General features: G+C 42.3%; 1 protein-coding gene and 1 pseudogene across 4 annotated transcripts in view; one reads left to right on the forward strand and one right to left on the reverse strand.

Annotated features, from left to right (window-relative positions):
* Positions 1–2,093: 2,093 nt before the first annotated feature.
* Positions 2,094–23,256, reverse strand: part of TNFAIP8L1 (TNF alpha induced protein 8 like 1) — a 23,682-nt gene continuing 2,519 nt past the window's right edge. The window contains exons 1-3 of one of the 4 annotated variants that reach the window (XM_070744433.1): positions 13,238–13,255; positions 6,509–6,542; positions 2,094–2,882 (exon numbers count right to left, since the gene is read on the reverse strand). In XM_070744433.1, coding sequence (XP_070600534.1) covers positions 2,317–2,877 — 561 coding nt within the window. In that variant the 5' untranslated portion in view covers positions 2,878–2,882; positions 6,509–6,542; positions 13,238–13,255 and the 3' untranslated portion in view covers positions 2,094–2,316. Of the gene's footprint in view, positions 2,883–6,508; positions 6,543–13,237; positions 13,256–23,256 lie in introns of those variants that run through there. The other 3 variants (XM_070744443.1, XM_070744459.1, XM_070744450.1) reach the window with 3 other exon arrangements.
* Positions 2,890–13,154, forward strand: LOC139158033 (dynein heavy chain-like; annotated as a pseudogene).

Below are 23,256 nucleotides of genomic sequence, written 5' to 3' on the forward strand. Positions count from 1 at the left end.
AACCACCGATACACTTGGCATTTCCTGCCTGAGTAGGGGGTTGGACTAGAAGACCACGAATCCCAGCGGCCGATAAGGTCCCACAGAGTTGGCCTTATCTGGGTCCCGTCGACTAAACAATGTCGTTTGGCGGGCCCCAGGGGAAGAGCCTTCTCTGTGGCGGCCCTGGCCCTCTGGAATCAACTCCACCCGGAGATTAGAACTGCCCCCACCCTCCTTGTCTTTCGTAAATTACTCAAGACCCATCTAAACCGCCAGGCATGGGGGAGTTGAGACACCTTTCCCCCAGGCTTTTTTATATTTATGTTTGGATATGTATGTGTTGTTTGCTTTTTTAATATGATAGGGTTTTTATGTTCTTTTTAATATTAGATTTGTTTTCACTACAATATTGTTTTTATTGTTGTTGTGAGCCGCCCCAAGTCTTCGGAGAGGGGCTGCATACAAATCTAATAAATTGAACTGAATTGAATCTGTGAATCTGTCCAATCCTGCCTTGAAGCTATCCAGGCTGACAGCTGTCACGACCTATTCTGGAAGCGAATTCCATAAACCAAGGACCCTCTGGGTGAAGAAATATTCCCCTTTATTTGTCCTCACTTTCTTATAAGTTTTAGGGAGTGCCCCCTCATCCTAGTATTGTGTGATAGAGAAAAGAATTTTTCTCTATCCACCTTTTCTATCCCGTGCATGATTTTATACAGTCTGATCAAATCACCTCTTTAAACGCCATCTTTCAAGGCTGAAGAGACCAAGGCAATATGTGGGTCTGGAAATAGCTTGCTGTGTAACCCCACCTTTTCAGCTTTTTCAGGGTGAAGCGATAACTCGGGTTGGAGACAAACACCCTCATTATTTAAGATAAAAATCCAGGGGTTTGGTCACAAGGGGAGGTTGGACTAGAAGACCTCCAAGATCCCTTCCAAATCTGCCATTCTGTTCAGAAGCAAATCTGGAGATGGCGTTCAATTGTGGTCTTCATCAGAGTTGGCCCTGGTTGCCTTCCATTTGTTGAGGTTGGATCGCAGCCAAGCCCTCTGATAACATACTTTGAGCCAGACGAACTGGGTCCATCTGGGCATGGTCAGACTGTGTGGCTATCAGAGGATTCGGACAGTGAGGAGGAGGGAGAGATTGGGTGTGAGGGTTCTGCAGAGGCTATAGAACCCCCAACTGGTGCTTTGCCTGGGTCTGACGAGGAAGAGGAGATGAGGGATCCGATCCTAGATGCAAGAGTGAGAAGGATGCAGGGGAGGTAAGAACAGTTACGCAGACTCAGGAGGAGGACTTGTGCAGTCTCTTCTCCCAGGGTGTACATAAGGGAGAGGAGTTTGGAAATTCCCTTTTCAAAAAATCAATGTTTGATCCTTTGAAGGAAAAGAGCATGTTAAGAGTTTTTGTTTGTTGTTTAGACACACCTTGCTGCAATTCTGGACAGTTACAGGGTTAAGGAATCCTGTGAGTAATTTTGGCTTTGAAACCATTTGCCTGGAAAATGTAGCTTATCAGCTCTGCCTCCCGCTTGAACTTTGGCAGGTGAAAGACATTCCTTGGTTCTAATTTGTGCTTCTCAACAAACTTTGTTGTAAATACTTTCATTTCGAAACCTTGTGTCTGAGCCTTAATTGGAAGCTAATTGCTGGTTGGTTGCCATGTGAGACAGAACACCGCCAAAACCCTTTATAAACCCGCTTTCATTCATAGAAACATAGAAGATAGACAGCAGAAAAAGACCTGGTCCATCTAGTCTGCCCTTATACTATTTCCTGTATTTTCTCTTAGGATGGATCTATGTTTATCCTAGGCATGTTTAAATTCAGTTCCTGTGGATTCACCAACCACGTCTGCTGGAAGTTTGTTCCAAGCATCTACTACTCCCCCCTTTCCCTTTTGTTCTCCTGACTATACAGATTGAGTTCATGAAATCTTTCCTGATAGGTTTTATGCTTAAGACCTTCCACCATTTTTATAGCCCATCTTTGGAACCGTTCTATTTGATCCATATCTTTTTGTAGGTGAGGTCTCCAGAACTGGACACAAGATTCCAAATATGGTCTCACCAGCGCTCTATACAGACATTACAGAACTCTATACCCTTTATAAACCCGCTTTCATTCTTTGGTGAATGTTAACACAAGACAGTGGAAAAACCCAAAGCGAAGCCATCCACAACTAAAAACAACAAGAACAACAGCCGCACCCCGAAATCTCATTCTTAAAATAACCACTCCAATACATCAAAAGTAGATCCGGAGCTGGTGTAACCAAAGCCAAGGAGTCCCACAGCTGAGTCTTTTGGAGAGACGCTTTTGGTTTTCAGATGTTGCCTTCGTCCAACATTTGGTTCAGCCCTTCGCAGATCCGTTGCAGGTGGGTCTGGTAGGGCTCCGAAGAGCTGTAGAGCGCAGAGAGGAACTCGTAGTCCGCAAAGTGGTTGAAGACGTAGTTGATGCGAGAATGGGACTTGCTAGTCAGGTGGGTGTTGACGGCTTGGTGGAGCAGGTCCCGGCATTCGTTGAGCATGTTGGACATGACCCGGCGGTCAAAGGTGAAGTCTACCTGGTAGAAGCTGACGGCGGTCATGGCCAAAGTGTGGAGCTTCTTGCGGAAGCGGTCCAGCAATACCAACTCTTCGACGCCGAACTGCGTGTTGCGGTAGAGGACGCCCAGCTTCACCACGATCTTGATCAGGTTCTTGATGACCTTCTGGGCTTCTTTGCGGTTGTGGGTGAATTCCTTGGTGACCCGGTAGAGCTCGTCCAGGATGTCGCTGCTGGTGTCATCGATGAAGATGCTGACCATGCTCTTGGAGGCCATCTTGCTCAGCAGCTTCTTCTGAGCTTGGAGAGCCAAATTCTTAGTGCTGAAGGTATCCATCTTCCCTGAGAGATGGGAGAGAAAGCATCTGTTGTCATCACCAGCATCATTATCATCCCCATCCTCATCATACACCCTCTTATTATTGCATCATCAACAGCATCGAGGCAAGCAGGTTGGGATGTCACCTGAGAGCAGAGGTGGGCTTTACATAATTTTAATAATTTTTTAAATTTAAATTTTATTTTTAATTTATTTGATTTATATGCCACCCAACCCCATGGGTGATGAGCTGAGGGCAGAGTGCAGTACTGCAGGGCACTAAAGCTGACTGCTAGATCTGTGGTTCAAATCTCGTCACCGGCTCAAGGTTGACTCAGCCTTCCATCCTTCCGAGGTGGGTCAAATGAGGACCCGGATTGTTGGGGGCAACATGATGGCTCTGTTAAAAAGTGCTATTGCTAACATGTTATAAGCCGCTCTGAGTCTAAGGAGAAGGGTGGCATTAAAAAAATCAATTAATCAATCAATCAATCAATCAATCAATCAATCAATCAATCAAACAAACAAATAAACAAACAAACAAATAAACAAACAAACAAACAAACATGGCACTGGACCAGACTATCTCAGGGACCGCCTTCTGCCACACGAATCCCAGCGACCAGTTAGGTCCCACAGAGTGGGTCTTCTCCGGGTCCCGTCAACTTAACAATGTCGCTTGGCGGGACCCAGGGGAAGAGCCTTCTCTGTGGCAGCCCGGGCCCTCTGGAACCAACTCCCCCCAGAGATTAGAATTGCCCCCACCCTCCTTGCCTTTCGAAAGCTTCTTAAAACCCACCTCTGCCGCCAGGCATGGGGGAACTGAGATACTCTTTCCCCCTAGGCCTTTACAATTCTATGCATGGTATGTCTGTATGTATGTTTGGTTTTATAATAAGGGTTTTTAACTGTTCTAATATTGGATTGTTATATGCTGTCTTTATTACTGTTGTTAGCCGCCCCAAGTCTACGGAGAGGGGTGGCCTACAAATCCAATCAATCAATCAATAAACAAACAAACAAACAAACAAACAAACAAACAAACAAACAACTGGGACTCAGGGCGGCTTACAATAATAAAATACCATAGTGCATTAGCAATGGTACATTAGGTGGCACCTTACTCAACAGTGGTAACTCTGAGAGGGATCTTGGAGCCCTAGTGGACAACCATTTAAATATGAGCCAGCCGTGTGCAGCAGCTGCCATAAAAACCAACACGGTTCTAGACTGCATTAAAAGGGGGATAGAATCAAGATCAAGTGAAGTGTTAATACTAATTTATAAGGCCTTGTTAAGGCAATACTGCATTCAGTTTTAGTCGCCCCAATGCAGAAAGGATGTTGAGACTCTGCAAAGAGTGCAGAGAAAAGCGACAAAGATGATTAGGGGACTGGAGGCTAAAACATATGAAGAACAGTTGCAGGAACTGGGCATGGGTAGTTTAATGCAAAGAAGGACCAGGGGAGACATGATAGCAGACTTCCAATATCTCAGGGGTTGCCACAAAGAAGGAGGAGTCAACCTATTCTCCAAAGCACCTGAGGGTAGAACAAGAAGCAATGGGTGGAAGCTAAACAAGGAGAGAAGCAACTTAGAACTAAGGAGAAATTTCCTGACAGAACAATTAATCCGTGGAACTACTTGCCTCCAGAAGTTGTGAATGCTCCAACACTGGAAGTTTTTAAGAAGATGTTGGATAACCATCTGTCTGAAGTAGTGTAGGGTTTCCTGCCTGAGCAGGGGGTTGGACTAGAAGACCTCCAAGGTCCCTTCCAACTGTTATTATTATTTATTATTAGATTTATATGCCGCCCCTCTCCGAAGAGAGTTGTTGTTGTTGTTGTTGTTGTTGTTGTTATTATTATTATTATTATTATTATTATTATTAACCAACCAACCAACCAACCAACCAACCAACCAACCAACCAACCAACCAACCAACCAACCAACCAACCAACCAACCAACCAACTATAATAGAGCTGGAAGGGACCTTGGAGGTCTTCTAGTCCAGCCCCCTGTTCAAGCAGGAGACCCTATACCAGGGGTAGGCAAAGTTGGCTCTTCTATGACTTGTGGACTTCAACTCCCAGAATTCCTGAGCCAATCATGCTAGCTCAGGAATTCTAGGAGTTGAGGTCTACCAACTTTGCCTACCCTGCCCTATCCCATTTCGGACAAGTGGCTATCCAGTTTCTTCTTAAAAACCTCTAGTGATAGAGCAGCCACAACTTCTGGTGGCAAGCTGTCCCACTGGCTAATCATCCCCACCATTAGGAAATGTCTCCTCAGTTCCAGGTTGCTTCCCTCCATGATGAGTTTCCATCCATGGTTTGTTTTGCCTTTTGGTCCTTTGGAAAATAAGCCGACCCCTTCCTCTTCTTTATGACCACCCCTCAAATACAGTGATACCTTGTCTTACGAACTTAATTGGTTCCAGGACAAGGTTCGTAAGGCGAAAAGTTCGTAAGACGAAACAATGTTTCCCATAGGAATCAATGTAAAAGCAAATAATGCCTGCAAATCCTTCAGGAAAATCCCAAATTGTAGAAGGGAGGCGAACAGAGGAAAGGGCGGAGCAGCTAAAGGGGGCGGGTGGAAGAAGCAAGGCTAGGCTAAAGGGTGAGTGGGAAGGAAGAAAGGCAAGGGGGGCGCCCCTCCCTTTTCTTTCTTCAAAAGACACCCTTTCAGTGCCTGTTCAAGCACACTGTTCTCCTACTTTTTAAAATGCAAACTCTTTCCCCCTCCAAGCCGCCCCTCCCTTTTCTTTCTTCAAAAAAGGAAAAAAAAAGAAACCCCTTCATCCCAGCAGCAATGGCTTGGGTTCGTAAGGTGAAAATAGTTTGGAAGGCAAAAAAATCTTAAACACCGGGTTTGTATCTCGAAAAGTTTGTTAGAAGAGGCGTTCGTAAGATGAGGTACCAGTGTACTAGAATACTGCTATCATGTCACCCCTAATCCTCCTTTTATGTAGACTAGCTAAACCCAATTCCTGCAACTATTCTTCCTATGCTTGTGAGGGCAAACCTATGGTCCACGTGCCACAGGTGGCATACGGAGCCATATTGGAGGGCACGCGAGGTGTTGCCCTGTGTCAGCTCCAGTGTGCATGTGTCCAGTAACCAGCTGATTTTCAGCCTTGGGAAAAGCCGTTTTGCCCTCTGAGGGCTTCAGAGAAGCTTCCTGAAGCCACAGAGGTGCAAAAAATGGCCCAATGGGCAAACAGGAAGTTCAGAAAAATTGACTTCCGGTTTGTCCATTGTGCTGTTTTTCGCCCTCCGGAGCCTTCAGGGAAGCTTCCTGAAGCCCCAGAGTGCAAAAAATTATATAATAATAATAATAATAATAATAATAATAATAATAATAATGCTTGGGAAGCACCCGACTGGTGATGAAATACGAAATCCAGCATAGTGATCTCGTTTGCTGTATTGTGTTGACATAATAATAATAATAATAAATTCTACATATGCAGCATACGTTGGCTAGGGAATTCTGGGAGTTGAAGTCCACACATCTGAAACATGCCAAAGCAAGGCTCTTAATGAATGTACGTTTCTAAGCTAGGCATTGATCCTGTCTTGGGAGCTACTTATATCGAGGTGTCATTTTTGTTCCAAAATGGATACGTTAAGAAAAAACACTTGCCTATTTCTTTCTCCCCAGGAAGTTGCAAATCTTCCTAGGAAACAAAAATGTAAGATTAGACAGTGAAAAACGGCAGAAATTCAGAGAAAAAGGGTTTGTTCGGCATCAGTGAATTTTCTACTGGCATGTCCCCCAGAGGGTTAAGTCTACAAACATACCCCAAAGTGGAAAGATACCTCAAACCTCATTTTTATTCTTGCCAGGTGTCAAGTTTGATTTAAAGGCAGTAAGAAAGGAGGGAGGGAGGAGAAAGGAAAGGTAGAGGAAGGAAGAGGGAAAGAGGGAGCGAGAGGGAGAGATAGAGAGAGAATGAAATATTTTTGGCAGCCTCATATTGCAAATTCCTCTCTCTTTCTAAAGATTAACCAAAACTCTTGTCCTGCTGTCAGCTTATCTTGCTGTTTTTCTCTCTCCCCCACCCCCTCAAGAATTCTTGTAAAAAATAACACTTGAAGACCAACAGATCTGCTGTTCTGTTGGCGAGAAAAGTTAGCAACAATTTCGGAGCGGCTAAGAATAATTAATAATACAGTGATACCTCGTCTTACAAACGCCTCATCATACAAACTTTTCAAGATACAAACCCGGGGTTTAAGATTTTTTTGCCTCTTCTTACAAACTATTTTCACCTTACAAACCCACCGCCACCGCTGGGATGCCCCGCCTCCAGACTTCCATTGCCAGCGAAGCACCCGTTTTTGCACTGCTGGGATTCGCCTAAGGCTCCCCTCCATGGGAAACCCCACCTCTGGACTTCCGTGTTTTTGTGATGCTGCAGGGGAATCCCAGCAGTGCAAAAATGGGCGCTTCTCTGGCAACAGAAGTCCGGAGGTGGGGTTTCCCAGCGAGGGGAGCCTCAGTGAAATTGCAGCATCGCAAAAACACAGAGGTCTGGAGGTGGGGTTTCGAGGACTTCAGTGTTTTTGCAATGCTGCGATTTCACTGATGCTCCCTTCGCTGGGAAACCCCACCTCCAGACTTCCATTGCCAGCAAAGCGGTCATTTTTGCGATGCTGGGATTCCCCTGCAGCATCGCAAAAACACAGAAGTCCAGAGGTGGGGTTTCCCATGGAGGGGAACCTCAGGGGAATCCCAGCAGCACAAAAACGAGTGCTTCGGCTGGCAAAAGGGGTGAAATTTGGGTTTGCACGCATTAATCATTTTTCCATTGATTCCTATGGGAAACATTGTTTCGTCTTACAAACTTTTCACCTTAAGAACCTCGTCCCGGAACCAATTAAGTTTGTAAGACAAGGTATCACTGTACTTTAATAATAAATAATACTTTTGCCAGACCCATCCTCGAATACAGCTCATCCGTTTGGAACCCATATCGCATCTCAGACATCAACACCCTTGAAAATGTCCAAAGATACTGTCAACCTTCGCTATCCTGCTGCATTCTTTCGTTTGGTTGTCATAGAGACGGGGAGGGGTAGAGATCGGGGGGGGGGGGTGTTTGGGAAGTGTGCAGGAGGAGAGTAAGTTTGGATTTCCCAGGTGCCAGGCGGAGACCGTTAGATGGAAAATTCCTGAAGAGTCCGGGAGGAGCAATTTGGGCCACCTGATGCATCTGGACAATGGAGATTGGGCGAATGTCCAACGGGGGTGTGTGAAAAAGGGGTTTTGATATGTGTGTAACCTGCCATTTTCCTTCAGACTTTGCTTTTAGAAACATAGAAACATAGAAGACTGACGGCAGAAAAAGACCTCATGGTCCATCTAGTCTGCCTTTATACTATTTCCTGAATTTTATCTTCCAATGGATCTATGTTTATCCCAGGCATGTTTAAATTCAGTTACTGTGGATTTACCAACCACGTCTGCTGGAAGTTTGTTCCAAGGATCTACTACTCTTTCAGTGAAATAATATTTTCTCACGTTGCTTTTGATCTTTCCCCCAACTAACTTCAGATTGTGTCCCCTTGTTCTTGTGTTCACTTTCCTATTAAAAACACTTCCCTCCTGGACCTTATTTAACCCTTTAACATATTTAAATGTTTCAATCATGTCCCCCCTTTCTCTTCTGTCCTCCAGACTATACAGATTGAGTTCATGAAGTCTTTCCTGATACGTTTTATGCTTAAGACCTTCCACCATTCTTGTAGCCCGTCTTTGGACCCGTTCAATTTTGTCAATATCTTTTTGTAGGTGAGGTCTCCAGAACTGAACACAGGTTTCCAAATGTGGTCTCACCAGCGCTCTATATAAGGGGATCACAATCTCCCTCTTCCTGCTTGTTATACCTCTAACTATGCAGCCAAGCATCCTACTTGCTTTTCTTACCGCCCAACCACACTGTTCACCCATTTTGAGACTGTCAGAAATCACTACCTCTAAATCCTTCTCTTCTGAATTTTTTGCTAACACAGAACTGCCAATGCAATACTCAGATTGAGGATTCCTTTTCCCCAAGTGCATTATTTTACATTTGGAAACATTAAACTGCAGTTTCCATTGCTTTGACCATTTATCTAGTAAAGCTAAATCATTTACCATATTACAGACCCCTCCAAGAATATCAACCCTATTGCACACTTTTCTTTCGATGCTTCAAGTTCTGATTTTGATAAATTCACTTTTGAACTTTATCAAAGGACTCTGAGTTTTACTTGTCTGAATTCTGACTGGCAGCCTTGACATTAAGCAAAGTCTGAAGAAAAATGGCGCGTTACACACATATCAAAACCCCTTTTTCACCCCCCTGTTGGGCATCCAGCCGGAAGAGCCCTTCACTCCTCCACTCGAAACAGAATACCCTACGAGACTAGACTTTCAATCCTGGGCCTAGAAAGTTTAGAACTAAGACGCCTTAAACAAGATCTAAGTATTGCCCACAAGATCATATGCTGCAACGTCCTGCCTGTCGGCGACTACTTCAGCTTCAACCACAACAACACAAGAGCACACAACAGATTTAAACTTAATATTAACCGCTTCAAACTTGACTGTAAAAAAAAATGACTTCAGTAACTGAGTTGTCGAAGCGTGGAACTCCATAGTGTCATCCCCAAACCCCCAACACTTTACCCTTAGATTATCTACGGCTGACCTATCCAGATTCCTAAGAGGTCAGTAAGGGGCGAGTACAAGTACACTAGTCCTATTGCTCCCCTATATCTCCTATACCTTTCTTCTATTCCTATGTCTCTTCTTCTATTCTTTCATTGATATGTTCTATTACTATATCTTCTTTTCTATTATTTCTTAGATATATTTTAGTATGAGTATCTCCTTTATAACCTTCATCATGTATTTTACTATGTGTGTATATATATATATATATACCCACTAAAACCCTCATTGTGTATTGGACAAAATAAATAAAATAAATAAATAAAATGCACGCCAAGCCAGGGTTGAAAAGATGACAATAGGGCTAAGTATTGCTGTAAAGAAACTGAAGAAAAAGGGGGATTGACTGGTTATCCCCCTGGAAGAAGTTTGCACAAACAACGGCGGGACAAAGTAGCAAAAATGGTGCATTGGACGATCTGCAAGAAATAATATTTGTCTGCTGGCAATCTGGCGGGACCATAAAAAAATTGAAAATGAATAAGCTAAAATACTCTGGGACTACGCAACTAGACTTACAATCCTAGGTTTAGAAAGCTTAGAACTACATCACCTTAAACACAACCTAAGCGTAGCCCATAAAATCATCTGCTACTACAACATCCTTCTATTTCAGCTTCTACCACAACAATACACAAGCACACAACAGACACAAACGTAAAGTAAACTGCTCCAAACTCGACTGCAGGAAATATGACTTTAGTAATTAATGCATGGAACTGACTCTGTAGTATCATCACCTAGCCCCCAAAACTTTACCCTTAGACTATCCACTGTTGACCTCACCCGATTCCTAAGAGGTCAGTAAGGGGCGTGCATAAGTGCACCTACCGTCCCCTGTCCTATTTTTTCTCTCTTACTAGCAGTGAAGGGCTACGTACATTTTGACCACTACATTGTGGGCGTGGCTTATGCAGGACGCCCTGTATTTTCTTTCAACCTCTTTCAGTGCAAATTGGGGGCTCTGGGGTGGAGCTCCATTTTCGCTACCCCACTGAGTTGCCCCCCCCCCTCCGGGCAGTAGCCCACCCCCGCTTACTAGTATCATGTATATAAACAATGCTATATCTTTGTATACCACCAATATGTACTTGACCAAACAAATAAATAAAATTAAAAAAATAAGGGTGGGTGGGTGGGTGGATGGATGGATGGATAAATAGATAGATAGATAGATAGAGAGAGAGAGAGAGAGATGCTGTAGATAGATAGATAGATAGATAGATAGATAGGTAGATAGGTAGGTAGATAGATAGGTAGGTAGAGATAGATAGATAGATAGATAGATAGATAGATGCTGTAGATAGGTAGATAGGTAGGTAGGTAGGTAGATTAGATAGATAGATAGATGCTGTAGATAGGTAGATAGATAGATAGGTAGGTAGGTAGGTAGGTAGATTAGATAGATAGATAGATAGATAGATAGATAGATGCTGTAGATAGGTAGATAGATAGGTAGGTAGGTAGATTAGATAGATAGATAGATAGATAGATAGATAGGTAGGTAGGTAGATTAGATAGATAGATAGATAGATGCTGTAGATAGGTAGATAGATAGATAGATAGGTAGGTAGGTAGATTAGATAGATAGATAGATAGATAGATGCTGTAGATAGGTAGATAGATAGCTAGGTAGGTAGGTAGATTAGATAGATAGATAGATAGATAGATAGATGCTGTAGATAGGTAGATAGGTAGATAGGTAGGTAGGTAGGTAGATTAGATAGATAGATAGATAGATAGATAGATAGAACTTACTTATACACCACTGCACAGTGTTTTACAGCCCTCTCTAAGCCGTTTACAGAGTCAGCCTGTTTCCTCCAACGATCCAGGTCCCCATTTTACCAGAAGGACGGAAGACTGAGTCCACCTTGAACCCGTCAGGATCGAACAGCTGACAGAGGGCAGAATTAGCCTGCAATACTACCTTCTGACCACCGCAGGGCTTAGAGATCGCCTTGCAAAGGAGAAGCCGACCAACATTTTTCAACCCACAGGGATGCGCGTTGTGGTCAGCCCGGGTTCCGTGAAATAAAAGCCACGATCTGATGAGCTCACCCAGCCCAGCGAGGATCCAAACCAGCTGAGGTTTCCTCAAACGGGCAATCAGTTTGACTCAGTCTGGCATCCGCTAGATAATTGCATGCTTAAAAATAAGCAAACAAACCCAATTCCCAGCACTCAGATTCTGCTCTGATCTGAACCACCCGATAATTATAGCGGTCGTGGTCAGACTGCAATTTGGCTGGATCCAGAATTCAGCTGGGCATCAGTGCTGCTTCTTGCCAAAGCATCGGCCCATCTCAGAATGACAGAATTGGAAGGGACCTCGGAGGTCTTCTAGCCAAGCCACTTGTTCAAGCAGGAGAGCCTGCATCGTTCTCAGGGATAATCAGTTGACCCCTTCTTCTTTGGAGCAACCCCTTAGTTATTGGAAAAAAGGAAAGAAAAGAGAAGGAGAAAGGGATCTATCTGTCTATCTACTGTCTATCTATCTATCCATCCATCCATCTCTCTCCATCCATATTATCTCTCTCTCTCTCTCTCTCTCTCTCTCTAACTATCCATCCCTCTCCATCCATATTATCTATCCATCCATCCATCCTTCCATCTATCTATCATCTCTCTCTCTCTCCATCCATCTATCTCTCTCCATCCATATTATCTATCTATCTATCTATCTATCTATCTATCTATCTATCTATCTATCTATCTATCTATCTATCCATCTATCCATCCATCTCTCTCCATCCATATTATCTATCTATCCATCCATCCATCTAGCCAGGCAGCCATCTCTCCATCTATCATCTCTCTCCATCCATCTATCTCTCTCCATCCATATTATCCATCTATCTATCTATCTATCTATCTATCTATCTATCTATCTATCTATCTATCTATCTATCTATCTATCTATCTCTCTCTCTCTCTCTCTCTCTCTCTCTATCTATCTATCTATCTATCTATCTATCTATCTATCTATCTATCTATCTATCTAACCATCCATACATCTATCCATCCATACATCTATCCATCCATACATCTATCATCTCTCTCTCTCTATCCATCTCTCTCTCCATCCATATTATCTATCTATCTATCTATCTATCTATCTATCTATCTATCTATCTATCTATCTATCTATCTATCTATCTATCTATCTACTGTCTATTTATCCATCCATCTCTCTCCATCCATATTATCTATCTATCCATCCATCCATCTATCTATATATCCATCTTTCCATCTATCTATCATCTCTCTCTCTCCATCCATCTATCTCTCTCCATCCACATTATCTATCTAATCTATCTATCTATCTATCTATCTATCTATCTATCTATCTATCTATCTATCTATCTATCTATCTATCTATCTATCTATCTATCTATCTATCTATCATCTATGTCATCTATATATCATCTATCTCTCCTATCCTATCATCTTTGTATCATCTCTCTCTCTCTCTCTATCGTTATCATCTACCTACCTACCTACATCTTCTGCCTATCTACAATTTCTTTGTTTCCCTCCCTCCCTTCCCTCTTTCTCCCTCAGGCATTGAACCGGTGAACCTTTCATAATGACCCACAAATCTTTTTTTTATTCTGCAGGTCCCTTCCCCTTTCTTCCATCCCATCTCCTCACCTCCCTTTCCCTAATTCCATCCTCCTGAGTTTTACACATCGATCGACCACTTTCTCCAAGTTTTTGCAAAACAGCCCCCCCCCCCAGCTCTGGTCCCTGCGAAACATAAACCCTGCAGCACGGCCTCACCGACGGAATGAATTTTTCATGGAGACATAGCAAAACATTCTCTTAATAATTTACAGACCTGCCTGGGGGAGGGAGAAGAGAACTCGGAGGAGTCCGAAAGCAATTTTTCCAACCTTGGCCGTGGAAAGAATGGGTGGACTTCAACTCCCAGAATTCCCCAGCCAGCCATGCATGCAAAGATTCACAACTTGATTTGAAATTCTAAGGCTAAATTCCCAACTGGGTTGTGGTCTCCGAAATTTATTAAACAATTTGTTCATTAAATTTACATGCCATCTATGTAGGACTCTGGGCAACTGACTATTTTTTTTTTTTAAAAAATCCATCCCTACAAAAGCATTAAATTTAAGATGGGCAACCATTAAACATTGTTTATCATTCATTGATCTGTCTATTAAACTTATTGTCTAAATCTATCTGTCTGTCTGTTTGTCTGTCTGTCTGTCTGTCTGTCTGTCTGTCAGTCTCTATCTATCTATCTATCTATCTATCTATCTATCTATCTATCTATCTATCTATCTATCTATCTATCTATCTGTCTATGCAGTCTGCATTGGTTGCCGATCAGTTTCCGGTCACAATTCAAAGTGTTGGTTATGACCTATAAAGCCCTTCATGGCACCGGGCCAGATTATCTCCGGCACCGCCTTCTGCTGCACGAATCCCAGCGACCAGTTAGGTCCCACAGAGTGGGCCTTCTCCGGGTCCCGTCAACTAAACAATGTCGTTTGGCGGGGCCCAGATGAAGAGCCTTCTCTGTGGCGGCCCCGGCCCTCTGGAACCAATTCCCCCCATAGATTAGAACAGCCCCCACCCTCCTTGCCTTTCGTAAGCTCCTCAAAACCCACCTCTGCCGTCAGGCATGGGGGAACTAAGACATTCTTTTCCCCCTAGGCTTCTACAATTTATGCACGGTATGTTTGTATGTATGATTGGCTTTATAACAAGGGTTTTTTAGCTGTTTTAATATTTGATTTTTACATTCTGTTTTTATCACTGTTAGCCGCCCTGAGTTTGCGGAGAGGGGCGGCATACAAATCCAATAAATAAATGAATGAATGAATGAATGAATGAATATCTATCTATCTATCTATCTATCTATCTATCTATCTATCTATCTATCTATCTATCTATCTATCCATCCATCTATCTTTCATCTATCCGTTCACACACACCCCACCCACTTACCCACCCATTACGATTCTTTCACATTTATTTTGTAACTTCTATAGGTAGTCCTTGATTTATGACCCCAATTGAACCCAGAATTTCTGCAGGAATCTGAGTTTGGACTCATATTATGCCATTTCTGGCCACCCTGGTTGAACGAACCGCTGCCGTCATTTCCATAGTCATGCAGCTGTTAAAGGGAATCCTCCACCATGGACTTTGCAAGTTAGAAGATCACAAAAATCCTCCCCCAGGGTGCTGCAACTGTCATAAGTCCATGCCAGTTGCCAAGTGTCTGAATTTCGATCCCGTGACCACAGTCATTAAGCCTTGGAAACCAGCCCTATGTCCTCTGCAAGAGTCACTAAACGAAATAGTCGTAAGCTCAGGATTTATTTCTGATGTTCCTTCTGCCTTTCTTTCATTTCAAAAGTCATAATTATTGTTTGCCTGCATTTGTTTGCCTATCACTCTTCATCTTTTTTAATTGTGACTCTGGAACGGCACGCCTGAAATTACACGACCGCCCTAAAACTCCGTGTGGGTAAGTAAACTTTGGGTTTTTCTCCACCCTTTATTTGCTGGGTGGAGATGCCAGGTGGTTTTGCCAGTTGCGGTTATGTCCGGTCACAACTTCTCTGAGGCCAGATTCCTCCTACCAGGCCGCGATGGCAAACCTATGGCACGTGTGCCACAGGTGGCACGGGGAGCCATATCTGCTGGCATGCGAGCCATTGCCCTAGCTCAGCTCCAGCGCGTATCTGCGTGTCAGCCAACTGATTTTCAGCTCATGTGGAGGCTCTGGGGGAGTGTTTACGGCCTCCATAGCAGTGTTTCCCAACCTTGGCAAATTGAAGGTATTTGGACTTCAACTCCCAGAATTCCCCAGGCAGCGAATGCTGGCTGGGGAATTCTGGGAATTGAAGTCCAGATATCTATAAGTTGGTAAGGGACTTCTGAAGGGACAAGAGAAGCCTTGGGGCATGGGGAGGATGAAAAACGGGCCTACCAGGTCCATCGGAAGTCGTGAAATGAAAGTTAGTTGGGGGAAAGATCAAAAGCAATATGAGAAAATATTATTTTACTGAAAGAGTAGTAGATCCTTGGAACAAACTTCCAGCAGACGTGGTTGGTAAATCCACAGTAACTGAATTTAAACATGCCTGAGATAAACATATATCCATCCTAAGATAAAATACAGGAAATAGTATAAGGGCAGACTAGATGGACCATGAGGTCTTTTTCTGCCGTCAGTCTTCTATGTTTCTTTGTTTCTATGAAATGGGTCATTTCTGGCCTTCAGAGGGCCACTATTGGGGTGGGGGAGGCCATTTTCACTCTCTTCAGGCATTGGATTATGGGTGTGGGAATTCGGACGTGTGTGATAGTGTACATGCGTGCGCTTTCAGCACCTGAGGGAAAAAAAGCTTTGCCATCTTTGTACTAGGAAATTCTCCTCAGGTTAAAGAGGTGGGGGACACAAAAATTCTCCCCTACCCAGCGACTCTCTGGGAGAGTGTTTTCAGCCTCCAGGGGGCCTCTGGGGGGGGGGCAGGAGAAACGGGCCTACCAGGCCCACCGGAAGTCGGAAAATGGCACGTGAGGCAATTTTCACCCTCCTCAGGCATTGAATTATGGATGTGGGAACTCGGACATATGGAGAGGGGCGGCATACAAATCCAATAAATAATAATAATAATAATAATAATAATAATAATAATAATAATAATGATGATGATAGTGCACATGCATGCACTTTCAGCACCTGAGGGGAAAAAGGTTCACCATCTCTGTACTAGGAAATTCTCCTCAGGTTAAGGTGGTGGGGGACACAGAAATTATCTCCTCCCCAGTGGAGGATCTGAGAGGGTGTTTCCAGCCTCCAGGGAGCCTCTGGGTGGGCAGGAGAAACCTCTGGAGCCTGGGGAGGGCGAAAAACAGGCTGACCAGGCCCACAGGAACTCAGGAAATGGGTAGTTTCTGGCCTCCAGAGGGCCTCTGCCGAGGCAGGGGAGGCCATTTTCATGAGTGTGGGAACTCGCACATGCGTAATAGCATGCGCATGCGCTATCAGCGCCTGAGGGGGAAAAAGTTCCGCCATCTGTGTACTAGGAAATTCTCCTCAGGGGCAGATGGTGGGGGAACACAAAAATTCTCCCCTCCCCAGTGTAGTAAGACAATTTATTTATTTTATTTATTTATTGGATTTGTATGCCGCCCTTCTCTGTAGACTCGGGGCGGCTAACAACAATAGTAGAAAACATCATGTAAATCCAATACTAAAAACTAATACTAAAACAATTAAAAAACCCTTATTTGTAAAACCAAACATACATACAAACAAACATACCATGCATAAATTGTAAAGGCCTAGGGGGAAAGAATATCTCAGTTCCCCCATGCCTGGCAGCAGAGGTGGGTTTTAAGGAGCTTACGAAAGGCAAGGAGGGTGGGGGCAATTCTAATCTCCGGGGGGAGGTCCAGAGGGCCAGGGCCGCCACAGAGAAGGCTCCTTGGGATATAGGTAGTCCTCGTCTTACTGCCACAATCAAGCCACAAATTTTTGTTTTTATGACCTTTCTTGCCACCATTGTTAAGCGAATCACCGCTGTTGGGAAGCTCATAACATAGTTGTTCAATGAATCTGGCTTCCCCCGGTTGGAAGAAAAATAATTCACATTACAACAGTCATAAGTACATGCCAGTTTCCAGAGCACCTGGATTTGATCACGTGATGTGGCATGTCAAAAAATGGTTGAACGTCCCTTTATTTTCCCCCCTCTGCTGCTGTAACTTTGAAAGATCACTAAATAAACTGTTCTAAATCAAAGGCTGCCAAGAACATTGTCCCATTTTAACGACCCTTCCTGCCGCCCTCATTAAACAAATCGCTGCAATTTTTAAGCTAGTCACCTGGTCATAAAGTGAATCCGGCTCCCCCTCCATCCGTTATTTTAATTATTGGAACATCGCAATAGGGAATCAAGCAAACCCAGAGATGCTGCAGCCATCATAAATACAAATCGGTTGCCAAGCAACCAAATTTTGATCACATGACCACAGGAAACGGTTGGAACGGTTGTGAAAAACGATTGCAAATCCCATTTTTCAGTGCCATTCTAATTTTGTTTCGTTTTAATTTAAACATTTCATCTTCCATTTAAAGAGTGTGTCGTCTGGGTACGAATACGTCTGCAATCGGAATTTACAGCGTTCATTAAATTGATATTAATTATCTAATCTTACAATAATAATAATAATCAGCATAATAAAAAACCTATTCATTCTCCCTCTTTACATATCTTCCAATAAGAATATACTGTAATAGCAAAATTAAACACAATAGTCTGTTGTAATTATAAGAATCATCATATTGTTTACCTCTCTGCCTTAACATATTTTCTATATATATCATTCATCTCCATTTATCTCTAACTTCTGTTTTTGTTCTCCAACCATCCATAAAATAGCTCCCATGTCTTATAATATTCAATTTGTTCTTTCTCCGGTTATAGCCAACTATTAATCTATTTCTTTCTGCACATTTATATGTGTTATTAATCACATTCTAGTGGGGTTCTATTTTTTAAAAAAATAAAACATTCTTTTATTTACATAAAAACAAACAATTGACAAATATTTAAAAAACATTGGGCGCTTTGTGACCATCCTGGTGCATCATTCCATTACATAATATTTCCATAATGGTAAATAGCATTATTTTTCAGAAAGCATTGCTTTTTAAAAATCATACACGTGCCTCCCTTGTCATTATTCAACATCATCCAAATTGTCTCCCATCCTTTCCCCTCATTTTTGCTCTTAACTTATTTGACTGTTTTTTCCTTTCTATCTATTGGTAAAAAATTGTCCCATGTTACATAGTACAGTATTCAGTTTCTCCTTTGTGTTTCAATTCTAGTGTTAATTTCACCATTTCTGTACATATCAATATTTTTTCTATTATTTCTTCTTCCATTGGGGATTTTTTTGGTTTTCCAATATTGTATGTATATCAATGGACAACCATTTGAATATGAGCCAGCCCTGTGCAGCAGCTGCCAAAAAAAGCCAACACAGTTCTAGGCTGCATTAACAGAGGGATAGAATCAAGAGTGTTAATACCACTTTAAAAAGCCTTGGTAAGGCCACACTTGGAATACTGCATTCAGTTTTGGTCACCACGATGCAAAAGTGCAGAGAAGACCAACAAAGATGATTAGGGGACTGGAGGCTAAGATACATGAAGAACGGTTGCAGGAACTGGGCATGGCTAGTTTAATGAAAAGAAGGACCAGGGGAGACATGATAGCAGCCTTCCAATATCTCAGTGATTGCCACAAAGAAGAGGGAGTCAAGCTATTCTCCAAAGCACCTGACGGTAGAATAAGAAGCAATGGTTGGAAACTAAATAAGGAGAGAAGCAACTTAGAACTAAGGAAAAATTTCCTGACAGAACAATTAATCCGTGGAACTGCTTGCCTCCAGAAGTTGTGAATGCTCCAACACTGGAAGTTTTTAAGAAGATGTTGGATAACCATCTGTCTGAAGTAGTGTAGGGTTTCCTGCCTAAGCAGGGGGTTGGACTAGAAGACCTCCAAGGTCCCTTCCAACTCTGTTGTTGTTGTTGTTGTTGTTGTTGTTGTTGTTGTTGTTGTTATTATTATTATTATTATTATTATTATCATCATCATCATCATCAATCTTGCTGCAGTTATTAAATGTATTCCCATAATTTTTAATTAGTAATTCTGAGTAGGAACAGTTCTGGTTCCATTTCTGTATCCCAGACTGGTATCTCTTCTAGCCACCTCTTGATCTTATTCCAAAAATATATTCGCTTCTTTACAAAGCCATCCATGTGATAGTACGGACTATTTTGAACGGTCAATAAATGAGCCATCGTAAGTCAAGGACCAGCTGTGCTCAACATGGCTCTGCGGTTTGCATTGAGGGACATAATTAGTGTCTAAACAACCCTCACTGTGGCTAAACAGTGATCCAAAGACGGGCTACAAAAATGGCAGAAGGTCTTAAGCACAAAGCTTTATCAGGAAAGACTTCATGAACTCAATCTATATAGTCTGGAGGACAGAAGGAAAAGGGGGGACCTGATTTAAACATTTAAATATGTTAAAGGGTTAAATGAGGTTCAGGAGGGAAGTGTCTTTAATAGGAAAGTGAACACAAGAACAAGGGGGCACAATCTGAGGTTAGTTGGGGGAAAGATCAGAAGCAACATGAGAAAATATTATTTGAATGAGAGTAGTAGATGCTTGGAACAAACTTCCAGCAGAAGTGGTTGGTAAATCTACAGTCACTGAATTACATAGAAACATAGAAGTCTGACAGCAGAAAAACCCCTCCTGGTCCATCTAGTCTGCCCTTATACTATTTTCTGTATTTTATCTTAGGATGGATATATGTTTATCCCAGGCATGTTTAAATTCAGTTACTGTGGATTTATCTACCACGTCTGCTGGAAGTTTGTTCCAAGGATCTACTACTCTTTCAGTAAAATAATATTTTCTCATGTTGCTTTGGATCTTTCCCCCAACTAACTTCAGATTGTGTCCCCTTGTTCTTGTGTTCACTTTCCAATTAAAAACACTTCCCTCCTGGACCTTATTCAACCCTTTAACATATTTAAATGTTTCGATCATGTCCCCTCATTTCCTTCTGTCCTCCAGACTATTCAGATGGAGTTCATGAAGTCTTTCCTGATACGTTTTATGCCTAAGACCTTCCACCATTCTTGTAGCCCGTCTTTGGACCCGTTTAATTTTGTCAATATCTTTTTGTAAGTGAGGTCTCCAGAACTGAACACAGTATTCCAAATGTGGTCTCACCAGCGCTCTATATAGCGGGATCATAAGCTCCCTCTTCCTGCTTGTTATACAGTACCTCTAGCTATGCAGCCAAGCATCCTACTTGCTTTCCCTACCCCAACCACCTACCTACCACCTGACTGCACTGTTCACCCATTTTGAGACTGTCAGAAATCACTACCCCTAAATCCTTTTCTTCTGAAGTTTTTGCTAACACAAAACATGGGTTAGCAAAAACATTTTGCTAAAACATGTGTTAGCAAAAACATGTGTTAGTTAACATTTTGAAACATGTCTAGGATAAACATAGATCCATCCTAAAATAAAATACAGGAAATAGGATAAGGGCAGACTAGATGGACCAGGAGGTCTTTTTCTGCCGTCAATCTTCTATGTTTCTATCTGTAAATCGGGTAATGTTCTTGTTTTAAAATATAAAAAAGTACACCCTCATTTTGGTGGAAGGGTCTGAAAGAATGATGTTGGGTGGTGGGGTCTTTTACGTAGTGTGTATCTGTTATTATTAAAAAATAATAAAATTTATTAAATTTTTTAAAAATTGTATAGGGTTGGAGGCTGGACTAGAAGACCTTCAAGGTCCCACTTCCAGCTCGGTTCTCACTGATTGATTGTGGTACATTGGAACAGGTCGTTCCTAGGCTGCGAAAGAATTCATATCCAAAGGGCGTCTACTTTTGATCCGTGACCCCTACGGCTCCGGTTCCAAAGAATTTCATGCATGTTTTAACAAGTTTGAATCCTGCTGCAGTTTTTATTGTTTGGCTGATTTTCGTTCTCTCTCATTTCCCGGTAAGAGAAAAAACCCCCAGCGGGTTCTCCCTCTTTAGCGTTTGTTGCAAAGAAGATTTTTTGACTGAGCTGGTTCCCATAGAAAAAGTTTAGTTTAGTTTAGTTTATTTAGATTTGTATGCCGCCCCTCTCCGAAGTCTCGGGGTGGCTAACAACAATTAAAAAAAACAATGTAACAAATCTAATATTAAAAAGTAATCTAAAAACCCCAATTTAAGAGACCAATCATACCAACAAACATACCATGTATAAATTCTATAAGCCTAGGGGGAAGGGAGAAAAAATTTTCAATTCTCCCATGCCTGACAACAGAGGTGGGTTTTAAGGAACTTGCGAAAGGCAAGGAGGGTGGGGGCAACTCTGATATCTGGGGGGAGCTGGTTCCAGAGGGTCGGGGCCGCCACAGAGGAGGCTCTTCTCCTAGGTCCCGCCAAACAACATTGTTTAGTCGACGGGACCCGGAGAAGGCCAACTCTGTGGGACCTAACCGGTCGCTGGGATTCGTGCGGTCCTGGAGATATTCTGGTCCGGTGCCATGAAGGGCTTTATAGGTCATAACCAACACTTTGAATTGTGACCGGAAACTGATCGGCAACCAATGCAGACTGCGGAGTGTTGGAGTAACATGGGCATGCCTTGGGAAGCCCATGATTGCTCTCGCAGCTGCATTCTGCACGATCTGAAGTTTCCGAACACTTTTCAAAGGTAGCCCCATGTAGAGAGCATTACAGTAGTCGAGCCTCGAGGTGATGAGGGCATGAGTGACTGTGAGCAGTGAATCCCGGTCCAGATAGGGCCGCAACTGGTGCACCAGGAGATTAAACTACAGTTCCCATCTTTTGCTGGGGATGAGGGTTCTGGATATTCATGCATTTAAAAGTGTGTGTGTGTGAGGGGAGTGAGGCTGGACCATCAGGACTAACAAAATTTTAAAAAGACAATAGATTTTTAATTATATATTTGATTACAGCTGCAAGAATTCGTTACGCCCAAAATTGGAAGAAAGACTCCACACCCACCAGTGTACATATTAAAAACAAAATAATGCAATTGGCAGAAATGAATAGATTAACTATGCATATAAAAGAGAAAGAAGACGCAGTCTTCTACAAAATTTGGGATAAATGGTACAATTGGTTGTAAAAAAGAACAAGAAGGACAATAACTAACTTAAATACAGGAGATCTTATGAAAATAAAGATGAAAAGGTTTTTTAGATATGCTAGAATATCGATAGGTAAGATTAAGTTACATGATAGACATTCCAAGGTTAGGGAAGACACATTTATTTGATTTAGAATGATTTTTATCTGCTGCTAACAATTAAGTATTATGAATTAAAGTTATTATCTCTACTATTACAATGAATAGAGTTAAATTGTATAAGCATGTACGATAACAATATGAAAATCTGCAAACAATTTAGAAATGTATAAGTAAAAACACGTAAGGAAAGAGAGAGCAACGTCATCTCTTTTGTTTTTAAAGTTGTGTATATATTTTTGTGTGCTATTTATATTTGTATATAAATTTACTGTTTTCTAATATTTTTTTAAAAAAATAATAATCAGGACTCACAAACGGATGCCTAATTACAAAAGTTCGCTTAGTGACCGTCTGAAGTCACGACAACACCGGAAAAAGAGATGTACGACCGTTTTTTTCACGACTTATTGACTGTCACGGCATCATCCCCACCATCCTGTGATCAAAATTTGGACGCTTGGACACTGACTCGAATTTATGACGGTGTGTGTGTCGCCCAATCTCATTTTGCAACCTGATCACCAAGTCCTTATAACAACCCATGTGACTCACTTCTGAACAGCGGGGATTCACTTAACAACAGCGGCAAAGTTTGTTTGTTTATTTATTTATTTGATTAGGCTGTGGTCGTTAAGCGAATCATGCGGCCGAGTCTTCGGAGAGAGGCAGCATATAAATCCAATTAATAATAAATAAATAAATAAATAAGTTAATGAATATGCCGCCCCCTCTCCAAAGACTTGTGAAGCGGGGCAAACTTAACTTCACAAAAGGTCTTGCTTAGTGACAGAAATGTTGGGCTCCACGGGGGTGGGT

This window comes from Erythrolamprus reginae, chromosome 1 (genome assembly GCF_031021105.1).
Source record: "Erythrolamprus reginae isolate rEryReg1 chromosome 1, rEryReg1.hap1, whole genome shotgun sequence".
Taxonomy (NCBI): Eukaryota; Metazoa; Chordata; class Lepidosauria; order Squamata; family Dipsadidae; genus Erythrolamprus; species Erythrolamprus reginae.